Below are 25,999 nucleotides of genomic sequence, written 5' to 3'. Positions count from 1 at the left end.
ATTTTCCTGAATCTCTTGTGAAATACTTGACAACTGTAGTTGCGCTCGCCATTGTGCAGTTCGGAATGCTGCTTTAGTCTATGTGCGAATGTCTTGTTGCACACGCCACAGATGTAGGGGCGTTCGGCAGTGTGCACCTGTAAAAGGTACTTCAGTAGACTATTTTGTTTGAATGTCTTGTTGCAAATATTACAGCTACATGGGCGTTCGCCAGTGTGCAACTGCACAACCGTTTACGTTACATCTTTGTTTGAGTGCCTTGTTGCAAATCCTACAAGTGTATGGGTGTTCACCAATGTGCACACGGAAGTGCCTCTTTAGGTTGCCACTCGTTGTGAATATTTTGTAACACACGCTGCATGACTGCAGACGTTCACGCTTCTAAACATGTTTGCGCTCCTTCAGATTCTTTCTACTCATGCTGCAGCTGTTCCTTGTACCATTTTTATTCCCAGAGGATGTTTCCTGCTTGGTAGTGTTGCCTGTTTCAGCAGCCAGTGAACTGCTGCTAGCCAAACATCCATTGTCATCACTGCTCTTGTCGTCTTCCACGCCAACGGTTATAGTACTGTAGAAAAGCGGAGAAAACTGTGTCAGAAAGTAGTGTCATACAGTGCAACTACAAAAACTATATTAACAAAGGCTACGTCCTCCAAACTCATTCATAGCATGATTATTAAGAAGTGAAACATGAAGACAACATGAACCATAATCATCACTCCAGCAGACGTAAGAAACTAACTGATGTAGGCCACAGAAATCTGTTGCATACTAAGTGAACTTGAGCATCAACATCTACACTATCTGATCAAAAGTATCTGAACACCTATTAGTGGACACTGATGAGTCTGTCCACCCTTCACCTTCATGACAGCTTAACAGCTGGGGACATTTGCAGTAGGGTGTCTGCATGTCTGAACGAAAGGCAGCTCATTCTTCTTAAAGAACCGAAACCAGAATGGTAGTAGTGTTCGACGATGGCGTCTGGAGCGAATTCGACGTTCTAACTCGTCCCAGAAGTGTTCATTTTGGTTCGCATTGGGACTCTGAGTAGGTCAGTCTATTTTAGGAATGTTACTGTCCACATATCATTACCTCACACATTGTGCTTTATGACACGATGCACTGTGATGCTGACACCATCAATCATCGTCTCTGAACTGTTCATCTAGTGAACTAATACATAATGCTGTAAAATGTGTATACATTCTTCCGCACTTACCATTTCTTCAACACAATATTAGGACCACACCATAACCACAAAAGACACCCCATACGATAACATCACCTCCCTCGTAATTTACTGTGGGCATTGCACATGATGGTACGTAACATGTTCCAGCGATTCCCCAAATCCAACCCTGCCAACGGATTGACAAATGGTATTGCGTGATTCATCACTCCAAAACGCTTGGTTCCAGTCATCCACTGTCTACAAAGGTTGGTCTTTACACCACCTCAATCACGGCTTAGCACTGGCTACAGAAATGTGTGGTTTATGATGACCTGCTCGACCACTGTACCTCATTCTTTTTAGCTCCCTACATACAATCATTCTGTTAGGTGGACTGCTGGCAGCACTTTGAATCTCACGAGTGATTCCTTTCAGTGATTTTGTATGATTTTTTACAGCCACCCTCTGCAGCACTCGATGGTCTGTGCCCATCAGTACACAAGTTCTGCCTCGTCTTAGTTTAGCCGTGCTTGTTCCTTAGCACTTCCACTTCACAATCATGCCATCAACTGTCGACTTGGGGGTGCTTTAGAAGACGCCCACACACGGCATTGAGCTCTCCTCACTGAACCATTCTGCTCTTACAGCTTGTCTACTGACAACACACAACTCCCCACCTTTTTTTATAGTAGTGTGTGCACCTCTCATGAGATCTAGTGGTCAATTCCGCATTATATACAGGTGTTCACATAATTTCTAACAAAAAGTGAATATTCCACAAGCCACCTAGGGTATGTAGTACACAGTCAACTTCAGAAGTAGTAGGAGTGTAGGTATAGGACAGCCCCATTTATCTCAATCTTTAGAATTGCTTGACTCGTTCTGGCTAAAATAATGGTTCCAAAATTCCAGTGACTTTTTCAAAAGCTACTGCTAAAATTATAGTTTTAAGTTTCATTGACTTTTTAAAAAATAATGGATAAACGATTAAAGTAGCAACGACTCAAAAATAATGGTTAAAATTATGCCTGCAAGTCCCAGTGGCTTTTAGTGGATGACAACTCCAAAGAGTTTTTCAGAAAGAATGGTTAAAATTACAGGAATATATACCAATGAATTTTTGAAAAATAAAGGCATAACTAAAGTGTCTACATTACAATGACTTGAAAAAGTAATAGCTTAAATTATGGCTGCTAATTCGAAAGACTTTTTCAGAAGTAATAGAGAGTTTACTGGTTGCAAACCCTTGTGACTTTTTCAAAAAAGATGGATAATATAACTGTTGCAAGTCCAGTGACATTTTCAGGAATTCTGGACAAAACAATGGATGAGGATTCCAACAACCTTTTCAAAAATAAGGGTTAAATAACGGATAAGAATTTCAACGACCTTTTTAAAAAGAACGGCAAGCCAAATAGAACACAAAGTCTTTGCTGTATGACCTCTTCCTCTCCTTGGGCTGCTTCTCTTGTCATACTGTGAAGCACTGAATGTGTTCTTATCCTGTCCTTCTCTTTTATAGTAGGAAGTGGGAAACACTCAGACAGTCGGTCTTCTTTGTATTTCATTAATTTACACTGGACGGTTTTGTGAAGTTTGGGAATAACGTCTTCCACTAACCCATCTCATCGCCTATGGGTAACTGGCAGTTCATGGCTAAATGATAAGCCCCATATTGAGAAATGGAAACAGCTTTTTCCTCATTGTTCCAAAAGTCCTCGAATGGCCACACAGAAGTGGGACCCTCAGAGTGTCCTGCACCCTCCACCTTCCTGAGTTCTGAAAATGATTGTTTATGTTTTGGTTGAACATGACTTTTTAAAGCATCCTTGGTATCTTTATAACCAGACGCTTCAGGAAAAAAAAATTGCTCAAGATCATCACCTATTTGCTGCAGATCATTCTGGTCATGAAAGCATCCTAGGGGGAAACAACCGTAAGTTCTGTAGTTCTAGAGTCTTCGATGGAAATTGGCGACTGCATTTCACTGGTCAACAGACACCGTATCTAAGTTATAGGAAGTATTATTTGAGCTACGACCACCTATAAAAATGTTAGTCACGTCGCAAGATAAATGAGGAGATTTCACCTTTTAAGTGCTGCTGTTATATCTTTAATTAAGAAAAAATATAAAATGTTTTATCGAAAATAGCAAAAGACTGGCGCCGAGGAGCCTCTAGGGTATTTTCTTTACATCAGTTCATCATCGCCATTGTCTTTCACCTGCTCCGCAGGTTTTTTCCCTCTCGTTTACATTTCTCGTGTCTGTTATCACATCTCATCCCACGCTTGACATATGAGGGAGAGCGGTTCACTGCGGACGTCCCATGACGTCTTTCGCAGTCCCATGATGGAATAAATGTTTCTTTATGACAGAGGCTGGTCTGACTAACCGGAAGCAAAGGTTATCAGGCCGGCGATGAAAATATATTCAGATAAGCTATTAGTAGCACACAAGTGCTTCTAAAATGCCACTTATAACTACTGAAATGTTATTATTCTGATGCAAGACACTTTTAACCACAAATATTTATAAAGGTTTTGATTAAACATTAAGGCGCAGTCCACAATGAGGCGGTACGATATGTGATAGATTACAGGATGCACCGCAGAAGCGACCCAAATTGGCGAAGCGCACAGAAACATAATGGGAGTGACTTAACTGGTTCACACTGGGACAACGGTACCACAACTATCCGCATCTCTACCGAATCTCCCTGTGCAACACAGATTGCTGATGGCTCTACACAACTCGTATCGCACAATATGCAGAGCGTTTTGCGACCTTGTGTAGAAAGGGATGTGTTTCTGTACATTACTGACTCGTGGCGTGGGCAAACCGTACCCTAATGGGCTGTTTGTCGGTCAATCCGGAATAGTGACACGTTCATTAAAAGTAATACCGCCGAAGTGCATGCCATTCTGTAAACACTGAGAGTGTGGTGAAACAAGCGCTGTATCATTTGAGAGACACAGAGGCGGGTGAGTGTGCCGCGATTTACCCCAGTTCACTGCTACTAGCGCCACTTCACCATAACGCGCCTGTGCATAGCATACAAAGTATTGTGCCATAATTTAAGAATGAAATATAAAAATTAAAATATCTTTTTCAAACTTTGTCAACATATGCTTCAGTTACAATTGTTGCATCTCAGAGTGATCAGAAAATATGTTTTCCTGAATACATCGTCTTAAGTAGAAAACAAATGGAGCTAAATTATAAAGCTAGAAAGCCAAAAATTGTTCAGAATGTGCACATGTATGCCAAAATCAACTGTTACATGTCTCAACTTGATGGGACCAATAATTTGGTCAAAATCAGTGTTTTTACGAAAAATTGAAGGCGCTAAAATTAGACTTAGAAAGATGAAAATTCGTATGAAGTGTCAGTTTGATATAAAAACCTTAACTACGTGACCCCATTAAGCTGCCTCTAATAGTTTTCAAGTAATTTACTAAAAACTAAATCTGGAATAGAAACGTCCTTATTTACAATAGATTAACTGTCATTTATATTAATCATAGAACTGATTACAGCACTTGATTACACCCATTAAACAGTAAAGCTATAACAAGCTTCAAGACCTTAATTTAAATAACAATCGATACAAGATCTCCTAAAGATGTTGTTCAGAGGTCTTGTTCTACTGTCGGTTCCGTTCTAAAAATTCTAGCCGGCAAAGTTTAAATGCAGTCAAGCTGAAACATTTTCTGTGATTAATGACGACTTAACTCCGTTTATATAAAAATTACGAAGATTGTAAATTGATTCATGACCGAGTAATTAAGTAATACGTATCCAAGAAAGATCCCGGGCATGATGACGGCAGATGTTCCCTACGGCCGTCCGCTGCGCCAACACACACACACACACACACACACACACACACACACACACACACATATTATATTCGCTCCCAGTTCTCCGCTGCCGCGGATGACGTTACAGCCAGGCTGCTACCAAATGCATACTTTCGGTACAAATAGGATGCGAAATCGAGATGAGTGTACACCGTCCTGGATTTACGAAGTAACTGTTTGTATGCCTACCGTAATGTTAACCAAAACTGCGTGGAAAGTGGTGACATAATTTTCCACTTTTGTGGTGAGCAATTAACTTTGATTATTATTAAAAGTCGGGCGAAAGACCATTCAATGGGAAGTTAACAAAGACGTCGACTCTGAGCTGCTTATAGTGCTGTGTATGATTGAGACATTAATATTATTAATTTATTATTATTATTATTATTATTATTATTATTATTATTATTATTATCAGAAATATTACTATGTTGTGCGTGTGAAATTTTATCAAATAAATGGATCAGTTAGCACACAAAACTTTCAAAATGGTTCAAATGGCTCTGAGCACTATGCGACTTAACTTCTGAGGTCATCAGTCGCCTAGAACTTAGAACTAATTAAACCTAACGAACCTAAGGACACCACACACATCCAAGCCCGAGGCAGGATTCGAACCTGCGACCGGAGCGGTCGCTCGGCTCCAGACTGTAGCGCCTAGAACCGCACGGCCACTCTGGCCGGCCACAAATCATTTATAATCATAGTTCCTGATTCCATTGAGTAAATAGAGAGTAGAAACATTTCTTTCAGTGAGTACAAGAAGAATTTAGATTTGAATGCTGGAAATTATGGCCAGTGTGTTCTCCATCGCTTTCTCGCTGACCACGAAAATAGTTAGCAGGCTCTTGTAAAAGTCAACCTGGCCCCATACGAGACATACGTACTTTTACTGACAGGTGAAGAATTACATTCACCGATTAAAGAAATGCCCCACTCCTAACACACAGCAAAGGGAAATCACAAGTAGAAGCGATGCAACTATAATGCATATCTTGGTCCATAATCAATTACATTTCGAGGAAATCCTGCGACACGCGTGGTTCGCTGTGAAATTACTAGCAGATTGGGAGGTTGTTTTCCTAATGATATTCACACAACAAAAATGTGACTGTGTATACGGTCCTTTGCACGTTGCTCGTGGTCCTCCGAATTTTTTTGTCTTGAGTGTTTTTATGAATGCATTAGTTCTCTTGAAGCACAAAAGTAAAAACACAAAGGAAATATTCAGTACTAGGATTCTTTGTTTTCAATTTTCGATTATTCGTATCAGATTTGTGATGGTACAATTTACACACTTAAGATGAAAAAAAAAAAAAAAGAAAGACGCATCACAAAGGAATTATTCGAAAGGGGCGCAAATCTATAAATGTGATGTATGTGTATGGACAAACAATTGATTATAGTTTCAGAAGAATTGGATGATTTAATCAAGAGAAAGAGCTTCACAAACTCAGCACGTTAATAATGCGGTGGTCCATCTCTGGCTCTTATGCGGGCAGTTGTTCTACTCGGCTGGCAGCTGGTTGAGTGGGAGACTGTTAGGGCTTGTTGCCGGATTCTGTCTGTGTGAAAATGGATGTAAAAACAGAGCAACGAGTTTGTGTGAAATTTTGTTTTAAAACCAGGAAATCAGCTTCCGAGGCTTACGAACTATTACAGCGTTTGGAGATAATTGTATGAGGCAGTCAAACGCTTTAGTCTGGTTCAACAGATTTAAAAATTGCCACGAATCATTTGAAGATGAACCACGATCCGGCTATCCTTCCACCTCAAAAACGAATGAAAATGTTGTGAAAGTTCGCGACTTAGTGCGCTTTGATCGTAGATTTACAATTAGGAAGATGGCTGACGAACTTAATTTAAGTGTCTATGCAGTTCAGTCAATTTTAACTGAAGATATGAACATGCGTCGAGTGTCCACAAAATTCATTCCAAAAGTGTTGTCAAGTGACCAGAGACAACACCGACTTGAAGTGTGCCAAGAACCGGCTAATCGGACTAAAAATGACCTAGATTTGTTAAATATGGTAATTACAAGTCACGAATCGTGGGTATATGGATATGATCCTGAAACCAAAGTGCAGTCTTCGCAGTGAAAGACACCCGGTTCACCACGACCGAAAAAAGCACGGAAAAGTCGGTCAAAGGTGAAGACAACGTTGATGATGTTTTTGGGTTCTTCCGGTATTGTGCATCATGAATTTACCCCTGGAGGACAGATAATTAACCAGGAATACTAAAAATGTGTCCTTGAGCGTTTGGCCAAATTCAAAATTCCTGTGCTTCCACAATCGCTATATTCCCCTTCTGCCTTCTACCTGTTTACTAAACTGAAATTTTCGCTGAAAGGGAAGCGATTTGACTCGATTGAAGACATCCAGACACATATGGAGAGCGTCTTGAACACACTTCAGGAAAAAAAATTCCAGGAATGTTTCCAAAAATGGAAACACCGTTTGAGTCGGTGTGTTCGGTCACAGGGGGACAATTTTGAAGGAGATGCATCACAGTAGCACGTAAGTACCACCATTGTAGAGGAAAGGTGCCTAATATGAGACACACTTTTGTAAACCCTTGTGAAAGACCTAAAAGTAAGTGCAATTGTATTTTTTGTGATGGTAATAATATCTTGCATTATTTAATTTTATCATACAATTATCGTATTTGCAATAATAAACAATCTTTCAGAGTGGTTATTAAATCTTCACAAACAAGGCATTTCGTAGAAATGAGATCAAGGTTTCCTAATATGAGACAGTAATAATATCCTGCTTTAATTATTTTATTACAGAATAATGACATAGGAATAAACAATTTTTACTTCATTCATTTCTGTTATCCTTCATTAATTGCACACTACTTAGGTTTATATTTACGACAGCCGACCGGGGTAGCCGAGCGATTCTAGGCGCTACAGTCTGGAACCGCACGACGGCTACGGTCTCAGGTTCGAATCCTGCCTCGGGCATGGATGTGTGTGATGTCCTTAGGTTAGTTAGGTTTAAGTAGTTATAAGTTCTAGGGGACTGATGACCTCAGAAGTTAAGTCCCATAGTGCTCAGAGCCATTTATATTTACGACATCCGGGGCAAACAAAATTGTCTTCTGTGACACCGTAATGTTCATGAGCCAGCGACAACATTTCGTGCACTGTGCCCATTTCTCCCCGTGTTTGTCTTCAGAAAAGCGCCCAGCACAGAACAGACACTCTGCGTCATCGTCATCACTGCTGTCTGAATCCCCACTGTCATCAAGATTGACATCGGATGCCGAGTCACTAGACGATTCTTCAGCTTTAGGTCTACGATTTGAAGGTTTTCCACTCTTCTCCCCAAATAACTTTCTGGCTGCTTTCTTAGCTTCAGCCTCTGATTTCTTCTGTTTAGATTCTTGCAATTGCAGTTAGTAACGCAGCAGAGCAATAACGCCATGTTTGACCTATTTGACTAACTCCAGGTGGTTTCGCGATGTGTGGAAGTCTGATGTCTGCCAGGCTGACAGCTTAACCATCACCGTCAGTAGTTTCATTTTCGTTTTTGGCATCTCTTTTCTTGAAGAGCTTCAGCATGGCGATGAAATTTTTATAAGTACTGTGAACGGAGTACTTTGAATTTGGAGTAATATTGATCAACTTCTGAGCGAAATACTACCTTGAAAGAAAGTTCCAGAAAACATTCCAATTTCTGATCATAAGACTAGTCAAAGTAATTCCTGTTTATGATAATTTAATCGAATTAAACGCAGTTGCCAAAATTTTATTACAATAAATGATAAAATATTCTTATCTCGTAATAGTATTGCGTAAATTACATATAACAAATCGTGAGAGAACGAGTTCCCCCCAAGATGCGATAGGTATCGTAATGTGCGACACTGTCGCGTATTTGGATCCCCATACTATCGCATATTAGGAATTTTGCCATCTTACACAAAGAAGCACGCACTTGCTAACAACTTTCGTTGGAAAATGAAGCTAATTGTCAATAATTATAGGTAATACAGTCACAAATAACAATAAAAGAGTGCAGTAATAGCCACTCACATTTAAGCTGAAATATTGTCTTAACACCGATGTCGCAAAAACTCCAAAAACAATAAATTTTGTATTAACCTCTACGTACTGTGTCCGGCTCAACTACAGCGCCCTGTTCGCTGTGTCGTCGTCTGGCACGCAATAAACGTGTTTAAAAAACTCTCCACCAGAGTGCAACCCCTATCATGAGCACAGTTGGTGTGTCTCATATTAGGGAACTATCTCATAATAGGCACCTTTCCTGTACAATTACCAGGCCATTCTTAAAACTTTCCAATCGGACCTCGTATATGGATAGAGTTGCTGGATGTTCTCCTGAAGAATATCGCACCAAATTATGTAGAACTGGCGCGTTAGATCGTAAAAATCCCGAGCTGGTTGGAGGGCCCTACTCATAATCCTCCAAACGTTCTCGACTGGGCAGAGAATCGGCGACTTTCCTGACCAATGTAGGGTTTTGGGGAGGACGAAGACAAGCAGTCGAAACTCGCGCTGTGTGCGGGCGGCGTTATCTCGCTGGAACGTTAGCCCAGGATGACTTTCCTTGAAGGGCAACAAAATGGGGTGTGGAATATCGTCGATGTACGTCACATCTACAGATTTCCGTCCAATTCGGACAATTGCTCTGTGGTGGGTCGTTCCTTTTTTTTTTTTTTTTTGTCTTACGAGACTATTTTCATAAGATTTAAAATGCATCGATCTATGCCAAGCAGAATAACTGCTTGTGTAAAGGTCATAGTTGGACCAACGCGTTATTGACTAGCTCACTTTGGGAAGCTCTTTTTCTTGAATAAAAATCATCCAATTCTTCTGAAATGCTTATTTCTCTTTTCAGTAATCACATTGTATTTTAAGGTGTCACAAAAATGATGGTTTCACATATTTCCCCAACAACAAAAAGAAAAAGAAAGATTCGATTTGTACATACAGCGTGAAATTTCGAAACTGTGCTCTTAGCAACTGCACACCAGCTCGCTTGGTTTTACTCTGCGCGAGTGGACTGATGAAATCGCGTCGAAAGTTTGACCGTAATTTTCTCGAAAACTGTTACGCGTCCGCGCACATGGCAAAATAAGTGTCCCTTTATTTTTACCCTTCTTTCAGCACGCCAAGTTTCGACTTTACCGGAGAGCGATGTAGGACAGGTTGCCCTTGTGAAATATGCGGACTAACATACTCGCAGTTAGAAACACTATGAAGACAGACCACTGTTTAACAAAAGGCGATAACAAGGAAAAATAAACCAGATAACCTCTAACCTGTCATACTAGGACAGAAGAACAAGGGAGCTAAGAACAATCCTGTTGAAATACTAAATTGGCGTAAGAAAGTATTTTCTAACCAAACAGGGATCATGGGATGCAGAAAGCATGTTACAGGTGAAGCAACAGGAGCCATTCTCCCCACAGCAGTACGCAGTTTGACAATCAAGAGTGCGAGGCAGTTGATAGAGAAACCCTGAAGGGGTTGGAACTAGGAATAATTGAGAAAATACTCAGCACTTTGGTGTTGGAAGAACGACAGTAATTTGAGGGTAGTGCTAGATGCATGCCCAGTAAACAAAATCACACTGCTGCACAGGGATAGGTCACAAGAACTGGAGAATTACACCACCTATTCTACGAGACGAAAATATTCAGCAACCCTGCATTGAAACACCTCTTTGCAGACGATTGTAAAACAGGATTTAAAGTTTCATTCCTATAAGCTGCAAATCGCTCAACAGTTATGGCCGGCAGATAGAGGGACCCTAATTACATTACTGAACAGAACTGACAAGGATGATATATTTCTGACAACTCTTGTTATATTTCACGAGACGAACTTTCATCTGAATGGGTTTGTGAATCAACGAAACTTCCGATATTGTTCGGACACAAACGTAAAGCTCATTAACGACGTAGCACAAGGTAGCCTAAAGATAGTCATCTGGAACTGGACATTCCATCGCTTAGCCGTAGTTCTTTTAAGACAAGAATGGCCAGGTAGTGAGTGTCAGTTGTCAGCGGTATGCGGTCATGATTAAGTGTCTTCGTTCCACAGCAGTAATGACATTGCCGTCTAAAGGTCATACGGTTTCCGCAAGATGCGGCTACAGCCCATACATCTCATAATTGAATGACTACATTAAGGCGTCACCTATCACATCGATAACTCTCACAATTTGGGTGACATTCCGCGGCGCGCAAGATCACTTGATTTTTCAGCCCCCAATTTTTTCTGTGGGGTTATCTAAACGAAAAAGGCTTTCCCTGGTGCCCCCACAACCCACGAAGGGATAGAAGTTATTACCTCAATAAACGGTTGAGAACATAATGCCCTGCCAATGATGTGATATATCTTTTAAGAAATAAAGTAAACTTATGTTTGTCTTCGCATGGAATGTAATACCTGTCATGCACGAGTGACTATCTGCCTATATTTTTGCAGAAGTATCTCTCACTTGTTGCAGACGTTCATTAGAGGTAAAAAAAAAAAAAAAAAAAAAAGGAAATGGCGCTATAGACTTACGCTGTACGTTGTTTTTGAAGCCAGAGTGGGCGGAGACCGCCGCCATCTTAAAAAATAGGAGATTACTGCTTACGATTGCTTCTTGTTCATTATTTCTGTTATGTGCACGCAACTATTCTGAATACTAAAAATTCTAGTGCTTACACGAATAACATAGTGTTAGGAACTTTTTCTGTCCCTGAAAGCGTATTTTCTCTAGTAATACGACACATTTGGCCTCGTATATGTAACTAGTTATTCGTACAATTTTTATGTATCGGTATCGCACTTTAAGGCACTGTAGCACAACGAACTGAGAAAAGGGCGTCTGTAGGATAGATTTATAACATGCTGTAGCACTGAAACTGCATATTGCAAAATAAGCGAGTATAAATACGAAATCCATTAAATGCTGAACCATTGCTTCGGAAACTGAAATCGAGATTGCGCTGTACGAAGTTCTTTTAATATATAATCTGGGCACAAGACATCTGACCTTCTCAACCAATCAGAACACAGAATGAGAGCACATTACACGTTATGCAATCAGCCAAACATATCACATTTTCAACGCGCGAACACACAACCGACGAAAAAATGTTAAGAATGAAACATGAATAAAGTATATTCCAACGTATACTACTAAGCAAAGTGGTGCTGTAACATATTACCAAGCAAAGTGATGTTGTAACATACCTCTAATGTTGAGGAAATCGAAGGCGCCGGTTTCCCCGAGAGGCACGGAATTCTAGTCACTAGTCGTGCTAGCAAAATTCTTCGAAATAATTACTGGATCACAGCGCCGCCAGCGTGCGAAAGTTAACTCGCTTCAGCAAAAGAGTGATGGAATATTTCTTTCTGGCGATGTGTTCGGCGGAACACGTACTTAACTAGCTAACCCATGAAATGTTTGGTCCTCCTATCATACTTCTGACGTCCTGCCACGTTCTGTGGATGAACAGAACGATATTTAGTATCTACTAAGTTTAGACTCTGATTAACTCTTAAGATGCTGAAAACCCTTGTGTATTTCGAGTGTTGTATGAACTGAAGCATTCACTAGAGATCATTGTCCCAGGGAGAATTTTTTTTTATTATTCATCGTCCGAAAGGGCTCAAAGAAGCATTTTTTTCCACTCTCGCTGTATTCCACCAAACACCCAATTACCTAAGATTTCGTGGCATTTGTTGTGTTTCCTTTTCCCAAATTTCACTTTGCCAACTCACAACCAAACTGTTGCATTCCAGCCTAACTCGGACCTCTGACTACGCTACAGATCACTATCACCACAATCAAATTTTTACAGCCAATTCAAGCTAACAACACCATAGGAAATCGCGAGATTTTCGGAATATACAGCCGAAACCAGCTCAACCACAGCCCTGGAAATCAGCTACAGCCAAGTATTTGTAACAACAAAGAGTATAAAAGTCAGTGCTTCACTGCCAGCAATTTAGCTCTAGATCAATATACTCTAATTGAATTTACGATTGCAGTTGGTGCAGATTTGTGGTTCCCGCCAAGATTTTGAGTAGTACAATTGTCAGTACAGAACATTTTGTACTTATTTTGTATGTGACGTATCACTGGATATCTTATAATTGTTATTAACCAGTGCATAAATTACAAATTATGACTTGAATAAAATTTGTAGTAGTAAAATTGGCGATGCCACAGTGACCGCCCCTTTAATGTTCTAGGGTAAAGTTCTGTTATGCCCGATATCCTCGTAAATAGCGGTATGGAAACCACAACATATTCGGACTAAAAGAGCCATATATTTCACGCTAAGAAGAGCAGCAACGCCACTGCTTCATTCGCATCATTCAGCCTAACCTCTGACGAAACAAATGCAGAACCAAAATAATACATGAAGCCATAGCCCTACTTATTTCTGTGTGCGTGCGCGACTGAAATGCCACGTTGTCGTTGGCTGAATAGATAACGTCCGCTATGCTCGCTGTAGTTGGCTAACTAGATAACGTGTCCTGTGCTCAGATTGAGTAACAAAAGCACTTCGGACAGCGCAGTGTCGATTTCACAGTTTACGAAGCGATCCTCTCATATTTTGTGAATTTCGTATTTATACTTGCTTATTGCGCAAATATGCAGTCTCGGTGCTACAGCGCATTAAACATCTATCAAAGAACCGTCCTTTTCTTCTTGGGCTGTTGCGCTACAGTGCCTGGAAGTGCGATACCCATATATAAAAATTTAACCTTGTTTTTGTTGATGTATTTCGAATAACCAAGAAGAGAAGGAAGTGATGTGAAAAGGATGCTTTCGCAATCCATTTAATTCCATTTTTATTGCATTTTTATCGATAGCAAATGAAGCTGGAACCCCCAAATCAATGTTTGTTTGCTTAATGGTATCGCTTCTTGTTCGTTACAAAATGGTTCAATTGGCTCTGAGCACTATGGGACTTAACATCTATGGTCATCAGTCCCCTAGAACTTAGAACTACTTAAACCTAACTAACCTAAGGACAGCACACAACACCCAGCTATCACGAGGCAGAGAAAATCCCTGACCCCGCCGGGAATCGAACCCGGGAACCCGGGCGTGGGAAGCGAGAACGCTACCGCACGACCACGAGATGCGGGCTGTTCGTTACATTTTCAGCTTTGAACTCTTATGTACGACACTTTTAATGTTAACGATTGTATCTTCTGCATGTCTATAATGTAAACGATTATTGAAATGTCAGAGAAACGGAATTGCATAGCGGTAAACCGCCACACATAATAGAGTTATTTTTTTATTAGATGTCAGTGCATTAATGCAGTGCAATAACAGCAATTTATATAGTGAATAACGATGTACTCTTTTTAACATGTACCAGCATTCTGCAATACTACAAATGAGATTACGGGAATGGTCTTAAACACTTAGACCCGTAAAATGAATATTTTGCTTTAACATGTAAGTCATTTTATTATCAATGATAGCCTAAACTGTGTGATACATAGGCCTACCTTTCCAATAGCAGCCCATTTGCTTCTTTTCCCGGAATATCTCTCATCAGTAAGCCTGTCAGTTTTTCAGGAAAAACCAAATATATCACAATTGGAATGTACGTCTACCTTGATTATCAGCTTCATTTTACTTTTGAATTGCATTTGGAGATTTTCGAAGTGCAGGGTGACAATTATTGAAGTATATGAAATAAAATAGTCATAACTTCTGAGCTTTCAGCTGCAGATGGGCGTTGATATATATCCACGGGGACAGGTGAAAAGGCCGGCCGCGGTGGTCTAGCGGTTCTGGCGCTGCAGTCCGGAACCGCGGGATTGCTGCGGTCGCAGGTTCGAATCCTGCCTCGGGCATGGGTGTGTGTGATGTCCTTAGGTTAGTTAGGTTTAAGTAGTTCTAAGTTCTAGGGGACTTATGACCTAAGATGTTGAGTCCCATAGTGCTCAGAGCCATTTGAACCACAGGTGAAAATGTGTGCCCCGACCGGGACTCGAACCCGGGATCTCCTGCTTAAATGGCAGACGCTCCATCCATGTGAACCACCGACGGCACAGAGGATTGTGCGAAAGCAGGGACTATCTCGTGCACGCCTCCCGCGAGACCCACATTCTCACCTTATACAGGGTGTTACAAAAAGGTACGGCGAAACTTTCAGGAAACATTCCTCACACACAAAGAAAGAAAATATGTTATGTGGACATGTGTCCGGAAACGCTTACTTTCCATGTTAGAGCTCATTTTATTACTTCTCTTCAAATCACATTAATCATGGAATGGAAACACACAGCAACAGAACGTACCAGCGTGACTTCAAACACTTTGTTACAGGAAATGTTCAAAATGTCCTCCGAGGATACATGCATCCACCCTCTGTCGCATGGAATCCCTGATGCGCAGATGCAGCCCTGGAGAATGGCGTATTGTATCACAGCCGTCCACAATACGAGCACGAAGAGTCTCTACATTTGATACCGGGGTTGCGTAGACAAGAGCTTTCAAATGCCCCCATAAATGAAAGTCAAGATGGTTGCGGTCAGGAGAGCGTGGAGGCCATGGAATTGGTCCGCCTCTACCAATCCATCGGTCACCGAATCTGTTGTTGAGAAGCGTACGAACACTTCGACTGAAATGTGCAGGGGCTCCATCGTGCATGAACCACAAACGGCAAGAATCTTCGTCATGTTAGCTTTTGAAGCGAAAATAATTACATTTACAAAAATATTGCAGTATTAGAAAGTCAAGTGAAATGTAAGAATGGACGAATTATTACACTTCACAAAAAATTTAAGTGTCAAGGAAAGTGCCACCGATAATAACGACAGCAACAGAGAAAGAAAGGTTAGCATCATCCCGGTTCCCAGAACCTGAAGACAGACGTTTACTATGGATATTGTATCACACACACAGTCCCTTTGACTGTACAGAGATGTCACTAAACCCACTCAAAGATATCAACAACCATGCATGAGCGGCGCCTATCAGACGGAGGGGGTCCGACAGCCGATCAGTTACAGACATTCCATCAGGAAGGAGGTACACGGTTCGTATTGTCTGTAGTTCAACCATTCCTACATGGTCAATACCGCGGTTCGATCGCCTCCGCATTGTTACTTTGTGCCAGGAAGGACTCTCAACAAGGAAAGTGTCCAGGCGTCTCGGAGTGAACCAGAGCGATGTTGTTCGGACATGGAGGAGATAGCAGAGAGGCAGGAACTGTCGATGAGATGCCTCGCTCAGTCCGCTCAAGGGCTAACTACTGCAGTGGATGACCGTTACCTACGGATGATGGCTCGGAGGAACCCTGACAGCAACGCCACCATGTTGAATAATGCTTTTCGTGCAGACACAGGAAGTCGTGTTACGACTCAAACTGTGCGCAATAGGCTGCATGATGCACTCCCGACGTCCATAGCGAGGTCCATCTTTGCAACCACGACACTATGCAGCGCTGTATAGATGAGCCCAACAACATGGCGAATGGACCGCTCAGGACTGGCACCACGTTCTCTTCACCGATGAGTGTCGCATATGCCTTCGACCACACAATCGTCGGAGGCGTGTTTGGAGGCAACCCAGTCAGGCTGAAAGCCTTAGACACACTGTCCAGCGAGTGCAGCAAGGTGAAGGTTTCCTGCTGTTTTGGGATGGCATTATGTGGGGCCGATGCACGCCGCTGGTGGTCATGGAAGGCGCCGCAACAGCTTTACGATAGGTGAATGCCATCCTCTGACCGATAGGGCAACCATATCGGCAGCATATTGGCGAGGCATTCGTATTCAAGGACGACAATTCACGCCACCATCGTGTACATCACGTAAATTACTTCCTTCAGGATAATGACATCGCTCGACTAGAGTAGCCAGCTTGTTCTCCAGACATGAACCCCATCGAGCATGCCTGGGAATGATTGAAAAGGGCTGTTTATGGACGACGTGATCCACCAACCACTCTGAGGGATCTACGCCGAATCGCCGTTGAGGAGAGGGACAATCCGGATCAACAGTGCCTTGATGAACTTGTGGATAGTATGCCACGACGAATACAGGCATGCATCAATGCAAGAGGACGTGCTACTGGTTATTAGAGGTACCGGTGTAAACAGCAATCTGGACCACCACCTCTGGTACAATATGAAACGTGTGGTTTTCATGAGCAATAAAAAGGGCGGAAATGATATTTATGTTGATCTCTATTCCAATTTTCTGTACAGGTTTCGGAACTCTCGGAACCGAGGTGATGCGAAACTTTTTTTGATATGTGTATATGCTTCTCATGCACAAAATGTGTGTTTATATTCCCTTGCTTTCAACGGAGTAAGCTGAATATACACATATTCGAAAATATTTCTACATGAAAAATATGTAGCTCAGTTATTGAATCAGTGTCATTCGTCTGTTTTTACATGCATTTACGATAATTCATGTCTCGTGGCTACTTATTAATGTAGGGAACGTAAAAATATAACCATTATTTCGTTAATTAAGTAGAAAATAGTCAAACATTATCTGTAAGGCGCATGTGACTGCTTTCTGACTGCGTTAACAGACGAGAGTGAATTCATTAAATACGTATCAACGTATTTAAACACCAACTTCACTCAGAAATGTATTCGGACATATAGGAAAATTAAAGTTCACGACTAGTTCAACGTTCAAAATTTTACAGATGTTTCTGTCATTTCACTTACTACAGAAAAGGACAGGAGAAAGTTGGCCATTAAACTCGGACTGAAAGGTTTATTAGTTAAAACATTAGTTTCTTTCACAGCACCATAAAATACGACCACTTTTAGAGGTGCATGTGTTTTGATTCAAAACATTTTGGAAACAGATCTCTTGTGTTTATGTTGCAGGTATAAGATGTATGAGATGATGGTGATAGTTTTTGCCCGCAGACACTCTTCTCTAAGAACCATCTCATGGACTATCTTTCCGTGCTCGAAGCGAATCCATCTTGCCAGATGGATGGCGAAAGCCATATATGTATTTAAAAAGTTCACGTCCGGGACGAGGTTGAATTACGACCACAAGAAGAGACTACAATTTGCTAGATTCGTATTTTCCTTGCCAGTATGTACGGCGAAGCACCGTCTTCTGTCTCTTCAAAAGCCAAAGCACCATATTTGGATTTCAGAATTGTTTCATAAATTTTGTGTTTTTATCAGTGGTACCCCGCCGTGTGTAGCTTTACAAAAACTGAAAAATCGTCCAGCGGCTATAATCTTTGTGGTGTTTCGTTCTCAGCGCTGAGAAAAGACAGAGCAATGCATAGTTTTGTCTACATTCTTTCGAGTCCGCTGGCACCACCGGTGCAGCATGGACACAATCTCTGGCAGCAAGCCGTAATGGTGACTTACGACACACAATCAGAAAGTGTCTAGTGGCTATAAAGCAGACAGTCAATAATATTGCAAAATAATATTGTAAAATATCACTGACATTTCCCCTAGACTGCTCCATAATACCGTTAATTATTTTGTCAATTATATGGTGCAATATGACAGCAACAGCGTGCGGTTCAGGATGTTGGACGATAAAGACGCTGCTGCTGTGATAATTGCTGCACTTTGTTGCACGCAGAAAGAAATTGGTGGATCAAAAACTGGTTCAAGGAGTGCCAAAGATCACTCACGAAAACGTGTTGAGAGAATTGCAGTTAAACAGAAGTTAAAGAGATTACCGTAACTTTTTGGTTGTGATGGATGAATGTTTCATACATTACTAGTAATGGTTCTCCCTATATGTGACCACTTGCCTGTGTCTCCTCCCCCCTCCCGGGTAAATATCTGCGGACGTCCATGTCCTCACCCTCAAAAAACAAAATAATACAATGAGAGACGCACTTCCACCAAGCCTGCACTTATCTATACTCTATTACGCTATGAAACCTTACTACTCGCAATTCTTCCAAAGACTAGAAATTTACAAATGCAGTTCTTTTAGAGACAGTTATTTGAGGGGACTTTGCAGGGCCTGTGCAGGCAATGTTAAATTAGGTTCCTTTATGTGCCTTTATCTATGAAATTTTTACAGGTATCTTACCCATATCATTTATGTCTACTGAACCAGCATTAAGAGAGGAGGTACAAGAGGAGGAGAGATACACACACACACACACACACACACACACACACACACACACACACACACACACGCGCGCGCGCGCGCGCACACACACATTAAAAAAAGTTTTGCATCACCTCGGTTCCGAGAGTTCCGAAACCTGTACAGAAAATTGGAATAGAGATCAACATAACCATCATTTCAGCTTCTTTAATTGCTCCTGGTCCGCAGCTCGTGGTCGTGCGGTAGCGTTCTCGCTTCCCATGCCCGGGTTCCCGGGTTCGATTCCCGGCGGGGTCAGGGATTTTCTTTGCCTCGTGATGACTGGGTGTTGTGTGCTGTCCTTAGGTTAGTTAGGTTTAAGTAGTTCTAGGGGACTGATGACCATAGATGTTAAGTCCCATAGTGCTCAGAGCCATTTGAACCATTTAACTGCTCCTGAAAACCAGACATTGCATGTTGTACCACCATACAGCGAGACCTTTACAGGTGGTGGTACAGATTGTTGTACACACCAGTTCCTCTAACACCCAGTTGCACGTCCTCTTACACTGATGCATGCCTCTATTCATCGTGCCATACTACCCACAAGTTTATCAAGGCACTGTTCGTCCAGATAGTCCCCCTCCTCAAGGGCCTTGGGCATCCCTCAGAATGGTTGGTGGGTCACGTCGTCCATCTATCCCAGGCATGTCCGATAGGATTCGTGTCTGGAGAACATGTTGACCACTCTAGTCGAGCGATGTCGTTATCCTGAAGGAAGTCATTCACAAGATGTGCACAATGCGAGCGCGAATTGTCCATGAAGACGAATGCCTTGCCAATATGCTGCCGATATGGTTGCACTATCGGTCTGAGGATGTCATTCACGTATCGTACAGCCGTTAGGGCGCCTTCCATGACCACCAGCGGTGTACAACGGCCCCACATAATGCTACCACAAAACAGCAGGGAACCTCCACCTTGCTTCACTCGCTGGACAGTGTTTCTAAGGCGTTCAAACCTGACCGAGTTGCCTCTAAACACGACTCCGACGATTGTCTCGTTGAAGGCATCTGAGACACTCATCGGGGAAGAGAACGTGATGCCATTTTGAGCGGTCCATTCGCCATGTTGTTGGGCCCATCTGTACCGCACTACATGGTGTCGTGGTTGCAAATATAGGCATCTTTGGGCGGTTTTAGTGACATCTCTCAACAGTCAAAGGGCCTGTGTCTATGAACCAATATACACAGTCAATGTCTATCTTCAGGAGTTCTGGGAACTGGGGTGATGCAAAACTTTTTTGATGTGTGTAATATGTATTTTCTATTATGCTGTTTTTTATTACAAATAATTGTACATAGACATCTATCTATTCAAAGTATTGCCATAGTTGTGCTTTAGTACGTGCAGTATGTCATATTGAAATAGCTGCGAAACTTTCTTATAGCTATCAAAAGTAGTTTTTGATATAAAGTAACACAAAGCATAAAAAAATGTCATTTTGAGAAAATCACATTTACAATTTAAAATGATAGAAATTGACTAGTAATTTTAAATTAAGTCTCAAAAACGCCCAGCAGCATAGTCAGCATCATCATCTTTAGCAGCTTCCTGCTCTGAAAGTTTCTTTCTTCTGACTGATGTTGCCTCTTTGGTGGTGAAGTCAGCTGCACGCTGTGCCTTAGCGAGTCTGAACTTGTCCAACAACTTCAACCCGTTTACAGTATGGTAGCCTGGGGTGACGTTAAGATGTTTTAGTACTCTTACTCTTTCCATGTTTCCATTATTAAATGTTAATACAGCATCACTAACTCGCCATTTTAGTGTACTGAGCCCTAAAAAACATTTTTGGGCACTCGTGTCCAGATAATGTTATTGAATGACTCGTTACAAGTCTGTGTTCGCCCATGTAGACACTTTCGCAGGTAATCTGGGTGAGCTAGGTCCCTATAAATAGGTTTGAGGGAGAGAGGGAGAGGGAGAGGAAGAAGGGGGGGGGGGAAGGGTAGGAAGGGTAATTAAAAGTGAATAAATACTAGAAGAAATGTTTAGATACTTTTGGGGTTGCAGGGGAGGCAATAAAGGGGAAGAGAGAGATGAATTTGAAAAAAAAAAATACTATTCTTAATAAAAAGGAGCTCATGATTAATTACTTTTATGTATGCAGGCAGAGAGTAATTGAAATATAAAAGTAATACACAAAACATAAAATTAAGAGAAACGTATTACAACTAAAAGGGTAATGTAAAGGTAACCTAAGCTATTCTTATTTCGTCGTGTTCAATACTTTTTCATTGCCAAGTGAGTTTCCACTTGCTCTCACTAACAGAAAATTGTGCAGAGGAACAAGTAACGAGAGCTTTCACTGCTGTAATATCTTGTCTAGAATCCCCCCATCATTTTTGACTTCAATTAAGCATCTTAGCGAGGAATTTATGCGGCATTCGATGTAACTGCCAGAAGAGGCAACTTCCTCTCAGGCTTGAAGAATGCAGTGCCGAAGGGTGTCTGCGTTAACCGTTTGCATCTGTAGCCAGCTACCTGATAGTGTCCATATAACCACCGCCCAAGTATTTCATTCGGTTCATATCAGCAGCCTTTGTCGATCAATCTATGCTGTCGAGTCCATGCTAGACAGCTGTTGCTGAACAAATGCGGACTAATGCACAGGTGAATGGCCTTCCTGAAAGATGCATTCGCGCTGATGGCAGCATCACATTCTTCAATATGTGGGCGTACTGCCTGCTATCAAGAGTTCACTCAGTTCTACGAAGTACGGCGCTATGTAAAAACAGGCGGCAGTCTCGCTCTTTTCGTATGGCAGCGCGGCGGGCGACCCGGCCTCCGTCTCGCCTTGTCACAAAAACATCATCTAAGGCGCCAAACTCTCTCTTCCCACAAAAAGGAAGTTACTTTGTTGAGCAGTGGCATTTAATCTGCACTAAACACTGAGGTGACAAACTCATGGCGTATCTCCTAATATCGTATCGGATCTCCTTTTGTCTGACGCAGTGCAGAAACTCGACGTGAACGCGGACTCCACAATTCGTTGGAAGTCTCCTGTAGAAATATTGAGCCATGCTGTCTCTATAACCATCCATAATTGCGGAAGTGTTGACAGTGGAGGATTTTGTGCACGATCTGACCTCTCGATTATGTCCCTTAATGTTCTGTGGGATGCTTCTCGGGTGGTCTGGGTGGGTAAGGCATTCGCTCGAATTATCCAGTATGTTCTTCAAACCAACTGTGAACAATTGTGGCCCGGGGACATGGTGCATTGTCATCCACGAAAATTCTATCGTCGCTTAGGAACATGAAGTCTACGAATGGCTGCAAATGGTCTCAAAGTAGCCGAACATAGCATTTAGTCATTGATGCGTGCAGTTGGGACTAGGGATGGGCAAACTCTTTCATCCTTGGGAACTAGTTCACTGCTGATTGTTCCTTTTTGGGAACCGTTCATTTTTACTCGTTCACCGTTCATTTGTGATTGGTATACGGTTCTTATGAAAAACTGAAAACTAGTAGTGCAGGTGAGTGAAGGATGGAGGGCACCAAGAGGGTGCACTTGCCTCCCCCCTGGAGTATAGACTTTTTTTCATTACAGAATTCTTACACACTTTTAGAAGTAATTTTGTGATTCTGCAGAACCTCTCGTTTAGCCAACTGTAACGTTGTGTGGCTGATCGCAGGGAAATAATATAGGATGGCGCACGGAAAACCAGCCCCGAGTACAGACTTCTTGCCAATTATGGACGATGTGTTGCCCGTTACGAGCAGATACAACAGACAGACAAACATGTAATAATTAGGCAGTGAAGAAATAACAAGCTAATCCTGTGGTGTCACTGCCAGACACCACACTTGCTAGGTGGTAGCTTAAATCGGCCGCGGTCCATTAGTACATGTCGGACCCGCGTGTCGCCACTGTGTGATCGCAGACCGAGCGCCACCACACGGCAGGTCTCGAGAGACGTACGAGAACTCGCCCCAGTTGTACGACGACGTTGCTAGCGACTATACGGACGAAGCCTTTGCTCTCATTTGCCGAGAGACAGAATAGCCTTCTGCTAAGTCCATGGCTACGACCTAGCAAGGCGCCATTAGCCTTAGATAGCTTGTATCTAAAGAGTCGCACTTGTATCGCCACAATCTCCAGATGTCTCATCAAGAACGATGTATACAAAGGAAGGATTAAAAGTTAAGTAGTCCAGAAGTTACGTACTTTTCTTTATAGCATTCATTACGTCTCCTGTTTCAGACCTCACTCCATCCTTCGTGAGTTAGCGCGTGCATCTTGGCCGCCTCTTTCAATTAGTGTGCGTAGTGTTGGCAAGTCTGCCGACACAACAATTTTGGCGACGCGGATCAACCAGGATCTTGTTCTTTCTAATTGCTTACATTTCCTTGTGTCATGGCTTCGCCAGATGTACTGTCCGAATTTTATCGCTTGCAGAATCAGCAGAGGCAGGCGTTATTGGATGCCCTTGGACAGCTCATCCAGGGTCAACGTGCGCTGCACCCCGATGCGGCCGCCGCCGGTTCATCGCTACCGCAGCCACATCCAGCCGTTGCACCTCCGTTTCGTAGCTTTGACGCAGCCCACGAGACCTGGCCGGAATGGTCCCGACAATTCGGCTTCCATCTAGCCGCCTACAGAATTCAAGGTAATGAGCGGCAGCCGTTTTTGCTTTCTTGTGTCGGTGTGTCCACCTACCGTGTGATAGTGAAATTGTTTCCCCGACACGACGTAGCAACTCTGTCCTACGACGAAATTTTGTCTGCTTTAGATGCCTATTTCAAAGAAACAGTTAATGTAGTTGCAAAAAGGTATACGTTCTTTCGTACCAAACGTACGGCCGGTCAGACTAATAGGGAGTGGGTTGCAACTTTGCAGGGACTTACTAGGGATTGTGATTTTGCATGTGAATGTGGACTTCCGTATTCAGATACTATGGTGCGTGATGCAATAGCACAGAACGTTTCTGATGTTCGCATACGGGAACAGATTTTGAAACTAGTTAATCCCTCCCTACAACAAGTGATAGACATCTTGGATAGGCAAGACACACTTGACTTTGCTCAGGAATCATTTGAAACTTCGCCAGCAGTGTGTCGCATTGACCGGCCCGCCGGGCGCGCAGCACGGGACGCTAAACGGCCCTCGCGCACGTTCGCGCAGCTGCAGCCTAGATCGCAAACACGTGTGCCGCGTAAGCATGCCAATGCCGTGCTCAAATCATGCCTGCGGTGTGCAACTCGACATTCGCGTGACAATTGCCCGTCACGCCAAGCTATTTGCTTTTACTGTCATAAGAAAGGACATGTTCAATGTGTTTGCCAGAAAAAGCTAAGATCAGACAATCAAAACAATTCTAGGCCCTTTGCTTCGCGCCAGAATCGAACCAGGGACAATCAGGCTCGTGGACCTTCGCCCATGGACATTCATGTCGTTAATTCCACCCTGTCCAGTGCCAGTTTATCTAACAGTGACTGTGTTCGTCCCACAAAACGTGTGCGTCGACGTCGCCGGAAATCCCGTAAAGTCGCAAGTGCTTCTGTACCTGTATCAGTTCAAATTGCACGTGAAAGTCGCTCTTGTCGTCAGCAGGACAATAAACTTTTTGTAGACTTAGACTTTGGAGGCAAAGTGATACCATTCCAGCTCGATACCGGAGTTGCAGTTTCATTGCTCAATAAAGACACGTACAAACAACTGGGCAAACCTCCATTGCGTGCCGCAAATGTTCAGCTCAATAGTTATTTAGGACAGCAGATACCTGTGTTAGGACAGTGCAGCCTTCTTGCCACATACAAGGGACAAACAAAACTTGTGTCTTTTTACGTTCTTCGTTCTTCTACGGCAGTGAACTTGTTTGATTTAGATTTATTTCAGTTGTTTAACATGTCAATCGTAAATCAGGTCCTATCAGTGAATCAGACTGTGCCTTCCGCCAGTGTTTTTAGTCTATGTGAGGACATTTTTGCACCGGGCCTTGGTTGCGCTAAGAACTATGCAGCACATTTGGAACTGAAAGAGAACGCGCAACCGAAATTTTTCAGAGCGCGCAATGTTCCCCACGCATTGCGTGATGAGGTCGCACGAACATTACACGATTTAGAATCTCAAGGTGTAATTGAACGTGTGCAGGCTTCTCTCTGGGCCTCACCCTTAGTAATTTTGCCAAAACCTTCCGGAAAATTGAGACTTTGCGTGGACTTCAAGGCCACTGTGAATCCACAACTTGTGACTGCAACTTTTCCTTTGCCCCGCCCGGAAGATCTTTTTGATAAACTGTGCCCGGGTAAATACTTTTCGAAATTGGACCTAGCAGATGCGTACTTGCAACTCCCAGTGGACGAAGAATCCCAGCGCGTCTTGGTGGTTAACACGCACCTTGGGTTGTACCGATTCAAAAGACTGCCATTCGGGTGTGCATCCGCCCCTGCATTGTTTCAGCAATATTTACAAACTGTTTGTGCGTCGGTCCCTACTGCTGCGAACTATCTGGACGATATTTTGATCTCCGGAAAGACAGAAGCCGAACATTTAGCCAACCTACGAACGTTATTTCAGGTCTTGCGACAAAATGGTCTTCGCTTGAGGAAGGACAAGTGTGTGTTTTTTGCTCGTGACTTACCGTATCTGGGACATGTAATTAATGCCCAAGGCATACATCCGAGTCCAGAGCACCTCCGTGCCATACAGGACTTGCCTTCGCCACAGAACTTGAAACAGCTCCAGAGTGTGTTGGGAAAAATTAATTACTACCATAAATATGTTCCCCATGCCTCTTCCATTTCAGCTCCGCTTCATCGCTTACGCCGTAAAGGTGTTCCGTTCGTCTGGACGACGGAATGCGAACGCGCCTTTCGCCGGTTGAAATCGGCGTTGCTTTCACATACTTGCCTTA

At 42.6% G+C, this 25,999-nt stretch overlaps 1 protein-coding gene across 11 annotated transcripts in view; it reads right to left on the bottom strand.

Annotated features, from left to right (window-relative positions):
• Positions 1-25,999, bottom strand: part of LOC126210633 (zinc finger protein 239-like) — a 468,318-nt gene that overhangs the window by 236,477 nt on the left and 205,842 nt on the right. Inside the window, exon 9 of one of the 11 annotated variants that reach the window (XM_049939945.1) lies at positions 441-568. The exons of 8 other annotated variants lie outside the window; for them this stretch is intronic. In XM_049939945.1, the coding sequence (XP_049795902.1) occupies positions 441-568 (128 nt within the window). Of the gene's footprint in view, positions 1-250; positions 569-25,999 lie in introns of those variants that run through there. 2 more of the 11 variants (XM_049939943.1, XM_049939944.1) reach the window with 2 other exon arrangements.

Source organism: Schistocerca nitens, chromosome 10 (genome assembly GCF_023898315.1).
Source record: "Schistocerca nitens isolate TAMUIC-IGC-003100 chromosome 10, iqSchNite1.1, whole genome shotgun sequence".
Taxonomy (NCBI): Eukaryota; Metazoa; Arthropoda; class Insecta; order Orthoptera; family Acrididae; genus Schistocerca; species Schistocerca nitens.
This window is presented reverse-complemented; position numbering and strand designations above follow the sequence as displayed.